The sequence below is a fragment of the Crocodylus porosus genome, unplaced genomic scaffold (assembly GCF_001723895.1).
Source record: "Crocodylus porosus isolate Cpor-Errol unplaced genomic scaffold, CroPor_comp1, whole genome shotgun sequence".
NCBI lineage: Eukaryota > Metazoa > Chordata > Crocodylia > Crocodylidae > Crocodylus > Crocodylus porosus.
The window spans coordinates 10,493,988-10,510,135 of record NW_017728910.1 but is presented as its reverse complement, the minus strand read 5'-3'; the positions used below and the strand labels follow the sequence as shown (position 1 = coordinate 10,510,135).

The following is a 16,148-nucleotide window of genomic DNA, read 5'->3' as shown; positions in this document are numbered from 1 at the left end:
GCTGGGCTGTCCCCTCTCCTAAGTTAGGAGAAGGGGGAGAGTTTGCAGTTAGCCCAGGCTGTGGGGCAGCTGAGCCTGGCATGGGGGTGGCACCAGGAGCAGCCCATATCATCCTACTTCATCCTGCCCTGCACAGCCTGTGACTGTGATTCCCTGCTGGCTGCCATCTGTAGAGCCACCAACCTGGCTGCCAGGTGTGCCATGGTCACTGCTTTGCGGCTTCTTTGACAGGGAGCTCTGGGGTCTGTGGTGACAGGGTTTGGGGACTCGAGCCAGTCAGTGGTGCTTGGCTCTGCTTAGGAGTCTCTGGCAGCCTAGGGAGCTCATGGGGCATGCTGGGAGGTATGTAAGAACACCCCAAACCTGCTGGCTTCAGCAAGGCAGGCAGCCTTCCCCTCCACCAAAGAGTGACGTTCTGTTCTGTTTGTTCCCGAACTAACCGAGTACACTAAGAGAAAGCCCCAAAAGTCCGTCTGAATTGGCCTCAAGATTTTTGAATCTCTGTGCCAATATGAGTTTTAATATTTTCATAAGACTTGTTTAAATGTTACTAGCCACCATAATCTTCATGTCTTAGACTAAAACCCCCCTAGTATTTGATAATGAAATTGCCTGTTGTGTTGCAGCCACTAAAGTATTTGTTTTGTGTTTTACAACTAAATTACATAGACTAAGAATGTAACAGTTACTCTACATAAAAAAAATACTGATCAAATTATTTCAAAGACACGGTTTAAAATATGCATTAGATATAAGAGCCTGTATTGGCAACTGTTCTGGAAAGTAGTGTTTTTCCTGGTGGTGCTTATGAATATAAAACTTTCTTCAACTTGATTGCATACCAGAGCATTGTATTAAGAGAAAACTAGTAATGTTGCAAAGTCAAGCAGTCAAAAGTAAGTACATTTCAGAATTAAAATCACCTGTGTAGCATTAATTCCCCTCCCTGCTTAATGAAACATGCCTCTAACGATCTAATTCTCCACTATTTTTCAACACAACCACTCTGTCATTTAGGCCAAATGAAGTAACGCGCTTAAGCACATGAAGTTAATGACACTTCTCACATGATTAAAGTTAAGCTTTACTTATTTGGGGCCTGTATCTTTGACTACAGATGTTTCCATAAGCTTTCTAAGCGTGCAACAGCCTCTACTGTAATAAGCCTTTAAAATTCTGAACTTTTAAAATGTGTTGAAGTATTGTTCTAGCTATTATAGCCCGGGAAATGTCTGAGATGTATTTTTTGTGTTATCTTTTATTGAACAAACTGTATAGGTGGGAATGCTGCTGTGCAAAGGTTTGGGGGTCAGGGTTAGGGTTTTGTGTCCTTTCTCAGGTGACCTCAGACTTACAGCCTGAGTAATAACACTTGAGACCAGAAAGCTTGTCCAACAACTCTCTCAACTCTATGGATGATTCAGTAAAAGATATATACAGGCACACACACTCACAAACCCTGCCTCTTGAACTTTTAAAAGGAACAGAAAAGATCAGGAATTTAAGGCTAGGTAACAGACAAACACATAAAAGTTGTTTGACTGGACGTTAGGGTGCACCAGAGAGGTCTTTGTCTCAGTTTAGATAGCACCTAACACAGCAGAGCCTCAATCTTGACTGGGGCCACTGAGCGTAACTGTAAAAACAATAATCACAATCATAATGATTAACAATCTGTTGGTGTTTAATTATGGGACAGCCCTATACTTAAAGTCTTAGTAACGCTATACAAAAAACTAGAACTCTTAGTATTAGTAATGCTATATTGTTTTGGTCTGCTGCATAAAAAGTGTACACTTCACTCTCAATATTTTAGGTACCGTGGAAAATAAAAATTACATTTCCTACCAGTTTTCAGTTTCAAATGTAAGTAGATTTTTTTTCCAATGTAATTTTTTATTTATTATATTCATTTTAATTTTTAATGTTTTCAGTTGCTTTGGAGTGCCATGTTTTTCTTTCTCCTTCCCCCCCCCAAACTGATTTTTAAATATCACCGTGTATCCCTATTTCCTGGGATATAATTAATAAAACTGACAGGAGGCTCTTTAGTAAGGAGTTGAACTGCAAGGTAGTTCATTTTCCTCTCCTATCACAGCACCAGGAGATTTCCCTTTAGTAAGGAAGGAGGTTCAGTGTTAATATTTAATGCATGTTATAAGCAATCAGGTTAGCCACTTGATTAGGTTATAACAATAAGGATAGTCAGTTTGTCTACTTTTTTTACTTTTCTAGATTTTAAAATTCTTGGAACTGCATAATATTATATAATTATAAAGCTGTAATTGTGCTCTTAAGTCTCCAAAGTAATAAGTATTATTATATCAGTAACCCTGCATTGTTTTATGAAATCTAACAGCATGCTGTCCTGGGGAGGGTGATAATAAAGTATGGTGTCAGTCCATATAAAAATGGGCAAATGTTCAGGGCTTTAAAAACATACTGCTGGTACCCTTATATGCATTCTTAGTAGAGCAGGTTTATGCTCTGATATTTACAGAAACTCTATAGTGTCCACAACTGTTGAGCTCTCTCCTTCAAGTCATAGCTGAGATGCACCTACTAAATGGTGGTGCATGAAATAGCTTTGGTGCTAGTTTTGCTGCGAGCTTTGCTGCTATTCTCTGGAAACGTGTTACTCATATATCATTAAATTCATATATCTGTGTCTTCCAATTACAGAAGTGGTTAAGGTGAAAAGGAAGAAAGGACTGGTGCATTATAAGTGTTATTTAGGCAAATAATTCTTGCCAGCAGATTATTATAGATGATTATTATAATATGACTATCTTATCTTTCAGAATACTTTAACAATGAATGTTTTGCACATGAGCTACACTGATCCAAACAATTTAATATTTGAGGAAATCAAAATTTTTGGATTGGCTTATAAACCAACGCTGCTTACTGTGTCTCAGAATGGAGTGCCGCAGGCTTCTTCTCATAATGTCAGCTATAATCCTTCAAATAAGGTAAATAACCACTGAAGCCAAAGACTGGACCTTCTTCAGAAGTATATAACTTCCTTTACACACTCCATAGAGTGGGATGATCATTACAGTATACTGCATATATTTGCTACAAAATGAACGGCCTTAAATATGCTCACGATTATAGAAAAGGTATACAGGTTTTGCCTTCAGATACACTCACACAGTTGTAAGTGTTGCCAGTGAAAATCCACGTGTAAATGCTGGTAGCTAGATTTCATGCATATTCAAAGCGGGCTAAACGGTATTATGAATTTTCTGTTCAGGTACTGTTTCTTAAAGTTTGTACCTCAGTGCAACAAACATTTCTCAACAGAGGGAGTTCAGAGCTGTGCCAACATGGACTATAGCCTAAGTAAGCAGAAATGCCCCAATTATGCCCCTTCTGACCATCAGTTTTAAAGAAGGAACTCAGACGCTGAAAGTCCTGTCATTGCTTTGAATGGGGCTGTCTCTGCAGTAGTATAACTGTGGTAGCAGAAATGGTGCACCAGCCCTGGGCGCTGGTTTTAGAAGAGGGCCTGCAGCATCTCTCAGTTTTCCGCACCTTAACTCTCTGGCATTGCCATCCCTGCCCTCTACCTCCAACACCTTCTCGCTCGCTGACATTCAATAAAATTTCCACCCAGGGAGCTGAATTGCTAATTATGCCTTTTGGTTTTGGTTGTCTTTTATAGGCAAATGCTTTAAACGAGAGCTCTATCAATTAAAAAAAAAAAGCAGCAGCCAAAATTCATTTTTTATAGACTCGTAAATATTCAGGTGCCTAAATAACTTTAACCTCTATAAAACCTGTGGGTGATTGGACACTATTATTTAGGTGCTTAAAGTTTTCAGGACTAAGCATGAAATGTTTAGCATGCAAGCATTTGTGAAAATATGAATAAAGTGGACATGGTGAGGCAGATAGCGTTAATTGTCACAGCTTCATTAAAGTCTATTAAGTCTTTTGATTTTAATGGATCCCTGACAATTGACCATTTGAGGATCAGCCAAGAAATGGATTTAAAAAAAAATAGAAGAAGTGAGTTTAGTACCATATTTCTCACATACAACACACACCTTTTCCCTCCAAAATCAGCCCCTCACCATAAAATTGGCCTGCATGTATAAAGCAGGGAAGCTGATTTTCTGACCAGGATATGTACAAGCATACTTTGACTCCCGCTTCACAGTTCAGCACCTATTGCATTACTGTTAAGGTACCTGAAGATCTCATTTTACTTAGTTGCTCATTGTTCTTCACTCCAGAGGTATTAATGACCACCTCTTCTTTTTAATGGTCTTAATGTTCTACCAATCCTTTTTAGGGGAATTTTGCTACTCCTGGTCTCTCTTTTTTCCTATTTTGTACCTTTGGAGACTCTTTAGCACTGTTCAAAATCATAGATGTACCCATGGAAACCAACCTTCAGCAACAGTTTTAGTTTCAGCTTTAGTTAAACAGGAAAGTGATGGTGAGTCAGCTGAAAATCGGGCTCTGTCCCAGCTGTTTGCTGCTATAACTCTGGAATTTTTTTCTTTATTCTGCCTTTCAAAAAGAAGGTGAGTATTATATATTCTTTGACATGTTATATACAAGAATTAGTGGCATGTTTTATTTATATATATATATAATGTTATTGTTACAGGTCACCAACATAACAGGGCTTAAGCTTGAACTAGGAAAATCTTATGTACTATCGTGGGGTCAAGTGTTCAGTGACAATGACAGATTTGATTGTTATCCTGCTCCTGGTGCAACAGCAGAACAATGCAGAGCCCGTGGCTGCATCTGGAATGTAAGTACAAATTATTTATCTAATGGGAAGAAAAAGTAAATGGTTAAGAAACTTCTCTCTCTTCCTTATTATTTGATATAGTAAAAGAATGGCCCACCCAAATTTGATATATAATTTATTTTATAAATTTGTCTATCCTCAATACTTTTTGGAAAGAAGTGGTCATATCCTCAGCTGACCTATGTTATAATAACTCTGTGGAACTAAAACAATTTGCAGCCATTGGAAGGTGTTCGGTTCTGAGGACAGGGATCTCTGTATCAATTTTCTAAGCATCATCCATCCAAGTCTGCCATTTGTGAAATCCATATACCCGGGCAGTGCACAAGCACTTCTCTTCACTTGATTTTCATCAGGTTCAAATTTCTACTTCTCTGAGCACACAACTTTGCCTGCAACTTTACATACATTTTTAAGAAGATGGAGTCACAGTGACTTAGAGATCAAGGAGATGTCTTTTTGCTGTACATGCTAGCAACATTAACCTTTTCTAAAATCTAAAATGTTTGGGCACCTATATGTGTGTCTGACACATATTAATTAGCATACATCAGAACAGACTTGATTAACTGAGTCTGCTGGAGCATGTTAATTAGCATGTTCCAACAGCATCTGTATATTCAGTGTCCCTGCACTTCAAAATGGTGGTGGGGGCACTTTAACTAAAGCTCATTGAATACGCTCTAGAGAAAGTGCTCCCGCAACCATTTTGAAGCTCAGGATGTGAATACACAGAACGCTGTGGGCACTTTGATTAGAGCAGCACCTGAAAGCTGCTGTAATTAAAGCACCCCACCATACACATCAAAGCAAGTGTAATAATGCCCATAGTGTTTCATTCTAAAAATGGAAGCATTTTTTAGCAGTCTCTTTAATACATTTTAAAAGTAAAGTTGCCAAATACAATTCACTAATACATATTATCTTTTCACTTTCAGGACCAAACTGTTACGCAGAATGTTCCCTACTGTTACTACCCTCCCAACTATGGTTATTATGTTAAACAAATTCAATATTCTTCTTCAGGTTTAACAGCAAACTTGAGCACAAATGCTAATTATGTTAAGAATTCACAGTCTTTTACTACACCGATTAATACACTTACCTTGGAAGTGAAATATCATGAAAATAATTTCTTGCAATTTAAGGTAAATTAATATTGCTTCATTTGTTGAAAAGTACTTCATTTCTATAACCTTTTATAGTTTGTTCAAATGAGTCATCTATTTGTGCATTAATGAACCTTCCTGGTTTTTAGATTGCACTGTTGGTTAGGTAGTCTTCTCAATTTAGCCAAACACCTGGTATTGAGTGTTGAGTTCAAGAATATTTTTCTTCTTACAACATTGTCCTTATTTATATAACTTAATAATGTATATAATTACCCGAAAAAATAAAAATTTGAAGGATTTTAACTCTATCATTAGGATGTAAGAATTCCTCATTAGAACATACTCATTATTAGCAAGTAGTCTTATGTTACTATTTGTATTATTCGTAATTAGAATATATTCTAGACTTAATGAACCACAATATTGCTATAGTAAATTACATACAATAAAAAACATCATGATAAATGTATTATATTATTCATCTATTTCTCAATGATTATTGATGATTAAGTATCAGAATATGGAATACAAGGAACATGAAAACCTGATATAGAAAAGCACTGAACATAATAAAAAGCACGTAGAAGGAAAAAATCATGTTTACTATAAAAATAAATAGGTTCAGAGCCATTTTAACCAACAACCATCCCTGGGAAAACAAAATGTTTTCAATCCCGATGGTTCTTATTTGCCAACCAACCTATTTCAACTGTGACAAAAATGGAAACTGAGTGAAAGAGAATGCCTCACTGAAGCAATTACAAAATATTTATTTTTTTACCTGATAGGGACTAGTCTATTAAAGTTTTTTTTTTTTTTAAATTTATATTAGTCCAGCTTAAACATTTTTCCCTGTGATAAATCATCTCTGTAAAGGGGAGGACTGAAAGATATCTTTTCAGTTAATATGGAAAATACCGACTGAAATATGGGACTGAAATTTGAAGTGTCATCAGTGTATATAACCTGTGAATATTTTACATGCATTTGAGTGAACCAATTTCTCCTTCGCAGATTTATGATTACAACAGTAGAAGGTACGAGGTTCCAGTACCACTAAATATCCCTAGCAGCCCTAGAAGTACAGCTGAGAATAGACTCTATGAAGTATCAATTCAGAATGACCCATTTGGGATCCAGGTTCGACGCAAAAGCACAGGAACAGTTATGTAAGCAGGGGTTTCTTGGGTATCCAAATATCTATCTTTGTTAATTTTAGGTTGAGCCATACCATCTTAGAATCTGCTGTGTTGTGAAAGTCTTGTCTACTTTCCCCAGTACAGTAGGAGTCAGTCAGATGACCCTCTGTTTCTAGCGTCTGCTCAGCCATTGTTTAGATATGAGTACTGCTCTCTGAACTGCCTTTATAGAATAATTATGAATGGACTGAACTTCTATAAGTATAGCTGTACTGAAAAATATATTGCTTATCTCACAATTGGACAAAACTTTTCCCAGATTTTCACAGTATGGCCCATGCCAATTTTGCCCATAATTTTAGAATGATATTATGACAATATTTTTTTCTCTACAATTTTCTGTGGATTAATTTATTGTTTTGTTCTGTCTTGTGGATAGCTACTTCCTTTTGTTTTATTCCAAATTGCATTTGATTTTTCTTTTCCTTTGTGTGAGATTTTTCCCCCTTCCCTTCTGTGGTGGGTATGACTGTAAAATGTTTTGTTTCCTTGTGGTTTGACATGGACTATGATTGACTGACTTCTGTTTCTTCTGCTGCTTTTCTGGAGTAGACAGGGCTTCCTTACTTGCTGTATGTCTCTGCAGGGTGCTTTATTTTTTATTATTTTGGAGACTTTTTGGCTATATATTACCTCAATAGTCTCCCTGTCCTGTAAAATAGACCCCTACAGGATTGTAACTTTCTGAAGTACAAGTGGTAACAGAAGTAAAAAATTGTCTCCACCAGTAAGTATGATAGGTAGATGTATTGTATGTCTTTACATCTAACTAGATTTTTCTACCATTGAATAGAATATTTCATCTTCACCCTTGAATTTGGTGTGATCAATCTGGAGCATTTGGAAAATGGGGGAACTATTGTTCCAAGCTATAGTTAACAACTTATAGATTCATAGATTGCAAGACTGGAAGTGACTTTGGAAGATCTTTGGGTCCAGCCCCCTGCACCTGGCAGGAAAGACAACTGGGGTCAGATGACCCCAGCAAGGTGACTGTCCAGTCTTCTCTTGAAAATTTCCAGGATAGATGATTGTACCACCTCTGGAGGGAGCCTATTCACAGTCTAGAAACCCTGGCTGTAAAGAAGTTTTTCCTAATGTTAAGCTTGAAATGGTCTTCCAGGAGTTTATTGCCATTACGCCTGTTATCCCCAAGCGTGCCTTGGTAAACAGTTGTTTGCCGAGCCTTTGATGGTATGACCCTTATGTAGTGGTAAGCCATTATCAAGTCCCCTCTCAGCCTTCTCTTTTTCAGGCTAAAGAGTCCTAGGTCCCTCAGCCTTTCTTCGTATGGTTTGCCATGCAAGCCTCTGATCATATGGGCAGCCCTTCTCTGGACTCTGCTGAGCTTTACCACATCCTTGTTGAAGTGCAGCGCCCAGTACTGGATGCAGTACTCCAGCTGTGGTTTCACCAATTTTGGGTAAAATGGAAGAATCACTTCCCTAGTTTTGTTGGAGGTGCATTGATTGATGCATGCCAGGGTATTTTTTGCCCTGTTGGCTACGGCTCACAATGCCGGCTCATATTCATACTATTGTCTATTATTACCCCCAGGTCCCTTTCATTCATGGTGCTAGTCACTTTGGCATTGTCAAACCTGTAGGTGTGTGCGTTGGGGGGGGGGGGGTTGTCCCCAGATGGAGTACTTTACATTTCTTGATGTTGAATTTCATTTGATTTCGATCTGCCCAACTTGCTAGTTTATCTAGGTCTGCCTGTAGCTGCGGTCTATTTTCAAGTGTGACCACACTTTATCATAACTTAGTGTTGTCCAGAAACTTGGTCAGTAAGCTTTTCACCCCCACATCGAAATCATTGATAAAGATGTTGAAAAGCATTGAACCAAGCACCAACCCCTGAGGGACACCACTGGCCACTTCTCACCAAGGTGACACAGATCTGTTCATTAGGACTCTCTGGGTCCTACCCCACAACCATCCTACCTGGCTAACTGTCTCATGGTTGAGCCACAGTCCTCCAATTCATTCTCGAGAATGTTGTGAGATACTAGATCAAAGGCCTTTTGGAAGTCATGGTATACCATGGCAACCTCCTCTCCCTTATCTAGGTGGTGAATTACCTTATTGTAAAAGGAGATAAGGTTGGTAAGACAAGACCTGTCTGCAATGAAGTCATGCTGGCAGAATCCTACCTTCTGTAAGCCTATCACATATAGAATCCTTGATGATTTTTTCCAGGATCTTCCCTGGGATACAAGTTAGGCTGATTGGCCTATAGTTATCCAGGTCCTCCCTCCTCCCTTTCTTGAAGATGGGCACAATATGGCCCTCCTCCAGTCCTCAGGAACTTCTCTGGAGTGCCATGAGCTTTGGAAAGGTTTTGCCAGTGGTTCTGCAATAACTTCGGCCAGCTCCTTCAGCACCCTCAGATGAAGTTCATCTGGTCCTGATGAATTAACTTTTTTCAAAAGATCACATACCAATTCTATGGTAATAGTAGGAAGGCAATCATTCCTGCTCGTTCTGTACCCACTCTGGCATGATTTTACCCATGGCTGGCTGAAAGCCTGAGGAAAGTAGTCATTCAGAGCTCAATTTTCTCCTTAACTTAAATACTGTACAGGAACGAAAGTGTTTGTTTTCCAAACAGAAGGGTGACTGATGAGGGTAACCCTAGTGAGTAGCTGAGGTCATCTTATAGGCTGTGTTATATACAATGTTTTGAGATAGAGTAGGAAGATTGCCTGAACCTCATAGACAATAGAATAGAAAGATAATGCAGAATTAAAGAATGCCATTAAATGAAAACTATGCTAATTATCTTTATGTTCATTGGACTATCTCCATATTAGATTCTGGTCTCTATTATGAGACCAGAAAAATGAAAGCCCCAGAAAAATGTTCTGTTCTGCTACTACCCTCTTAACTATGGTTATTCTGCCAATAACATTCAATATACACCTTCAGATTTAATAACAAACCTCAGCAAAAACCTCACCACCACTTGGTGCATCTATATGTATGCTTGTAAATGAAATAAAGACTTTAACTCTTTTACAGAATGGAAGTCTTTAATTTTGTAAATGAAGTAAAGATAGTATCAGAAATGTGCTGGGCCACTATGTGGGTTTGTGTGCTGTTTCTTCTGGCACAGAAAACTGCTCCTTTCTTATTATTTCCTACATTTCACTGATGGAATAATTCTTTCCCCTTTTTTTCAGTTGGGATTCTCAGGTACCTGGCTTCACTTTTAGTGATATGTTTATTCAGATTTCAACCCGTGTCCCATCACAGTATGTGTATGGATTTGGTGAAAATGAACATACTATGTTTCGGCGTAACATGAACTGGCACACCTGGGGAATGTTCACAAAAGACCAGCCTCCTGGGGTATGTAAAAAAATAATTTTGATTTCAAATTTGATTAGTCTTCAAGCTGCTGCTCTTTCTCTTTGATTTTACCTTGACATGGGTCTTTTTAAGATTGATTTTCTACCAAGGTAAACAGAGTTTTTGAAAACTTAAATGTTTGAAAGAATGAATTCTCTCTTGGGTAATAGACTTCATATGCCTATAGATTGTATGCTAGATACTCAGGTGTGGCTTAGCTGTTCTCAGAAAGTGGCATCTTCTCTTTTTTCCTGATTTGGGTGAATTAATCATGGAGGAAGGCACAGCATGAAGTTCTCCCATTTTTCAGCATTTCATATCTCAGCCCTAGGCTTCTTTGAGTGCAGAGTCCAAAATTAACGTTCAAAAGGCTTGATTCAAAGTTCATTACAATCAAGTAAATGACTGTTTAAGCACTGAATCAGATCCTTGATGCATTTCAGTGTGACATAAAAAATATGTATAACATGGAGTAAGTTTATGGGCATCTTTATCATTTTACTTCTGACTAGAGACCATAATCTTGAGGCCGAGGTGGCTGATAGAAAGTACATCTTGTGCTTTCTCCTCTTAAAGGTTTTAGACAATTATTTATTTCAGAATATGGTTATGTCTGCTTGTGGCAGGGCACTGTTGGTGCCTGCCACTTTAATGCCTGAGCCAAGCAGCCAGCGGGTGCTTGATTGCAGTGGCCATTTTAGATCTCTGGCCACCTATATAAACAGAGCTGTTTGCTGCTGGCAGGACAGGCAGTAACATCACCTGGCTGCAAGGCTGAATGCAACATCTTGGAGGTAAGGGCAGGAGCTAAAGGGGATGGTTTGGAGGCTGCTGGTCCAGGGCCTGTGGCCAAAGGTCCCAGGGGGGCCACACCCAAGAGGGGGAAGAGCTCAGGGAGCTAGGCAGCCCAGAATGAGGACGGAGTAGGCTGCCTGATTGGAGGGAGTTGCTGTCCAGATCGAAGGATACTGAGGCCCAGTGTGGGGCTGGTGATGCTATAAGAACTGTAGATACCATCTGCGAGGCTTGAGCTGTGGTGTAGGGGAGCCACAGATAGCGCCCCCTGGCACTGGGGCAAGAATGGGCAGCTTCCTGCCTAATTAACAACATAAATTTGCATCATCAATGCATGGCAGAAGAAGAGGAGGTGAGCGGTTGGCCCAGAAACAGGTGGGCGGGCCATTGAGAGGTTGGCCCCAAGAAAACCCCGTTAGATTACTTTACATTTAAAACCTCACATCTTTGATAAACTAGTATTTGCACAGGTAAATCACTTATGGTGTATTTAAGTATGCCTATGTGTTCTCATGTACAATGTGGTTTGCAGGCTGTATAAAGTTAAAAAAGAAATGGTGGTATCATTAGTCCCTGTCTTTTCTCTACATACTGGGTGCATCTACACAACACTTTACTGTGCTGTAGCTTAGTTTACTGCACAGTAAGCATCCATGTCTACATGTGCACACTTACTTCACAGTAACATTCACTACTCGTCTGGTAGCCTCTCTTGGTACAGCACTGGCCAGCCTTTGTGGCAGCCCCGGCCACAGGCCCCTTAAAAGCCTGTGGGCATTTTTAGCCCTTGGGCATAACAGCAGGGAGCCTGGTGGGACTCCTGGCCTCTGCTGCTGCTGTACAGGCCACAGGCTACCTGTGCCAGCCTGCCTATACCCCGGCACCACTGTCTGGCACTACAGTGCTACATGGCTGCAAGGCACATGCCATCCGGCTGTGCAAGGCTGCTCCAGGCTCCTGCCAGGCCTGCCAGCCCCTGGGTCCAGCTGCAGCCAGCTCCTGGCTGCTGCAGCCAGCTGCCCCATAGCCAACCCTCAGCAGCCTGTCCAGAGCCTGCAGGTACTGTGGGACATCACCTTGCTGCACAGCTCCCAGTCCCATGGTATGCCCCTGCACTGGGTGCTGCAACTAGCTACCCAGGCCAGGCAGCACAGAGGCAGCCATGCAGAGGCCTGGAGAGCCAGCACAGGAGCCTCAATGGCCTCATCACTCATGCCATTCACCACCACCCAGGGCTTTAACTGGTTGCAAGGGGAGACTGGCAATCTTGTGGCATTGTGGGGTGAGGCAGCGGTGCGGCAGCAGTTCACCACCCAGCCCCCCCATCTGGGGCCAGACCTGCTGCTCACCTCAGCTCCACATGGGCACAGAGCAGGAGCTGTCAGCAGCAGGGCTAAGACTGTGCATCAGTCCTTCTGTCCCTGGTCCCCAGCTGCCAGAGGAGGAGCTACCTGCACCAGGGGACCAGCAGCCACCATCGCCCCTGGCCCACCAGAATCACTGCAGCATGCACACCCATGGGAGAATGGCCAGAGGCTGGGCTGCTGTCTGCCTGTCCCTGGGCTGTGCCCCTACCTCACAGCCACCCACCTCAGAAGGGCGTGCAGACACATCACACTATAAATAGTTTGCACAGGGGAGAGGGTGTTCTATTGTTGGTGGATGGGCTGGGTGGATCTGTGGTGCTGGGGAGGGAGGGCAGAGGGGAGGGAAAGTCTTTTTCTTGTGAGGACAATAAACTGTTTTTCTGAGAACTGTCCACAGTGAACGTGGTGTTGGGAGTGGGTGGTGGGGCAGGGGTCCGTAGGCAGCTGTCCAGGAGAGCTACAGCTGGGAGTGCAGGAGGAGGAGGTGGTTGGCCAGTGTCAGGGGCGGGTGTCTAGCTTGCCCAGGGCCTCACTTTCTCTGCCACCACAGGTGGTTGTCTTCCACTCACCATGCCTCCTCTGCCCAGGCCTTGCAAAATAACTCTTCCTGGGCCTCGTAGCTGTTATGCTGTATGTGGGCTGTGACAGTGACCTGGGGGATGTTGTCTTCAGTGAACTCAAGGAGGGCAGTGAGTGTGTGCCAGTGTCCTTTGAGGTGGCTGAAGGTGCACTCCACCAGCATGAGGGTCTGGTCCAGGCATCAGTTGAAGAGGGTCTGGTGGCAGTCCAGCTGGCCAGTATAGGACCACATGTGCCAGGGTAGGAGTGAGTAGGTGAGATCCCTGATGAGAAGAGGTGGGAACACCATGGTGCCCAACTGCATGTCTGGCACTCCCAAAGTAAAGCAGTCGCTTTGCACCAGGGCTGGCAGGGTGGAGTTCTAGAAGACATGGGTGTTGTAGGTACTGCCCTCTGAGCCAGCACTCATGTTGGTGAAGGCACTGTGGTGGTCAATGACAGCCTGGAGCACAACTGAGTGAAAACCCTTCTGACTGGTAGAGGTGATCACCATGGGACTGGCAGGTGATAGGGATGTGAGTCCCATCCAGGGCCCAATGTACTGGGGGAAGCCCAGGGCATGGAACTCTGCCACCACTGCCAGGAGATTATGCATGCAGAGCATTGTGTACCCAGCACATCCTGGAGGGTACTGCGTGCCTCCAGAGTGGCCTCCCCAGCATTGGCCTTACCCACAGCAGATGGAGCTTCTCCAGGAGGTCCCAGAAGGTGGTCTGGGTCATCCTGCATGCCTCTGGCCACTGCTTGTTGTCACAGGTGTGCCAGACAAAGTGGAGCCACCATTCCTGGATGGCCCGGTGGTGGTGGGGCTGGAGGCCCAGGAGGGTGAGGGCAGTGCCACCCTGAAGCAGGACATGGTCCAGCTGGCAGGTGTGCAGCAGTAGCAGCCCTGGGATAGTGCAGTGAGGTTGAGCAGGTGGTTGCTACATGTGGGGGAGCTGGCAGTGCTCAGGCAGCCATGGGCCAGCAGGGCCAGTGTGGTGGCCAGCAGAAGCCCAGGGCACTGGGATTTGCTGTCAAGGGCAGGGCCTGGAGCAGCCATGGTGCAGGGAGGCAGGGAGGTGCAAGAGCTTCTGTGTGCTGCTCCTGGACAGAAATGCAGCTGGCCAGGGAGAAGGTTGGCCTCTGGGCCCAGGCAGCTGCAGCCAGAACCTCCAGCTCCCCCTGATGGCAGCAGGGCCCCGTTCCAGGATCCTAGGAAGCGGGAACAGTTTGCTGCTGGGAGCAGCAAAGATGCTTCCACATCCCTGCAGGTACACATGCCTGCCAAGGAGTATTTACTTATGAGTAGTTTACTCACCAGTAAACTGGTCCTGCATAAAATTCACATAAAGACACACCTGCTAACTCTCAATCAGTCCATGATCTATTTATCATTGTAAGGATCAAAATATCATACCAGATTCTGCTTTGGAAAAAGGGAAATTTATAAGAGATGTATGTACAGAATATGCATACCTATATAAATATGTTTGTAAAGGAAGGGGTGACTTATACTGGGAAAGTTATTTTACATTAGCAGAAAAGTATCAATATTTATTTAGGAATATGTAGTAAAACAATTATTTTCATTTCCACTTGAGTGTTCTCATGTATATTGGGCTCAATGTCAAACTCATAAGGAAAAAAAAAAGTCTTTTACTGGGAAATGTAAGCATTTACCTTAATGTGATTTGAAAATGTATTAATATATGCACATGATTGCATATGCTTAAGGAGGTGTTTGAAGGGAAAGAAAGCAATTCAGTGATGACTTTTTTTTTAAGTTATTTGTCTGTAATGAATTAATTTTATAGTAAGTGTATAGAAAGTGTGTTACTGTTTATAAAATTTTATGCCAGAAACTAAAATTCTCTTTGTTTGTTTTACAGTACAAATTGAATTCTTATGGTTTCCATCCCTTTTACATGGGCCTGGAAAATGATGGAAATGCTCATGGAGTTCTATTGCTTAACAGTAATGCAATGGGTAAAAAAAACCTCACATTTTATTCTCTGGAAGTGTTTTCATAACAGTAATATTCACTTTTTCATAAGAGTAGTTTTATCTGATTATTCTTTTCCTGATTTTCTGCTCTGGATTTTCAGAAATAATATTCCAGCCAACTCCTGCTCTGACGTACCGTACTATTGGAGGAATTCTGGACTTTTACCTGGTTTTGGGCCCCACTCCAGAGCTTGTTGTTCAGGAATACACTTCAGTAGGATTGGCATAATGTCACAACTTTATCACAATTTTTTCCCAATTGTTTTTAATACTTTATTTGAAAACTCTGTCTTTTTCTAATTTATTTTAGCTGATAGGACGACCAGTAATGCCATCCTATTGGGCTTTGGGATTCCAGTTATGCCGTTACGGATACAAAAATGATACTGAAATCTCTGACCTGTATTATGCAATGAAGAAAGCTCAGATACCCTATGTAAGATTTTTTGCAATTTTGCACTTACTATTGTTTGAACTCTGATTTCAGAAGGCTCCATAAAAAAGGGGAAGAGGGAAAGAAAAAGAAAGAAAGCAACTAGCCATTGAAGAATTAATAATATTGTGTTCATTGTGCTGCTGTTAAGCTTCTGTATGATTTCTAATGTCTAGAGCTACAGCTATAATGGCTAAAATCCACATAGTGGACTTAGACATCACAGTGCTGATCACTATAGCATCTAATTTTTTGACCCATACCAATCCTGCAGAATTCACTTCTGTACACAAGCACCCTGTTCAAATTTGCTGATGACACTAAGATGTGGGGGGATGTGGGCATGCTAGAAGGAAGGAATAGGCTACAATCGAACCTAGACAGGTTACAGGGGTGGGCAGATGAGAATAGGATGGGATTCAACACTGACAAGTGCAAGGTGATGCACCTGGGGAGGAAAAACCGGCACCATACCTACAAGCTAGGGAACTCCCTTCTCATCAGTGCAGAGGCAGAAAAGGATCTTGGAGTCATCATTGATGCCAAGATGAAC

At 41.9% G+C, this 16,148-nt stretch overlaps 1 protein-coding gene across 2 annotated transcripts in view; it reads left to right on the top strand.

Annotated features, from left to right (window-relative positions):
* SI (sucrase-isomaltase) overlaps nt 1–16,148 on the top strand; it is a 152,727-nt gene that overhangs the window by 72,288 nt on the left and 64,291 nt on the right. For both annotated transcript variants that reach the window (XM_019532678.1, XM_019532679.1), the window contains exons 23-31: nt 1,817–1,866; nt 2,802–2,972; nt 4,622–4,771; nt 5,710–5,919; nt 6,898–7,052; nt 10,267–10,435; nt 15,048–15,144; nt 15,264–15,376; nt 15,473–15,598. In XM_019532678.1, the coding sequence (XP_019388223.1) occupies nt 1,817–1,866; nt 2,802–2,972; nt 4,622–4,771; nt 5,710–5,919; nt 6,898–7,052; nt 10,267–10,435; nt 15,048–15,144; nt 15,264–15,376; nt 15,473–15,598 (1,241 nt within the window). The remainder of the gene's footprint in view (nt 1–1,816; nt 1,867–2,801; nt 2,973–4,621; nt 4,772–5,709; nt 5,920–6,897; nt 7,053–10,266; nt 10,436–15,047; nt 15,145–15,263; nt 15,377–15,472; nt 15,599–16,148) is intronic.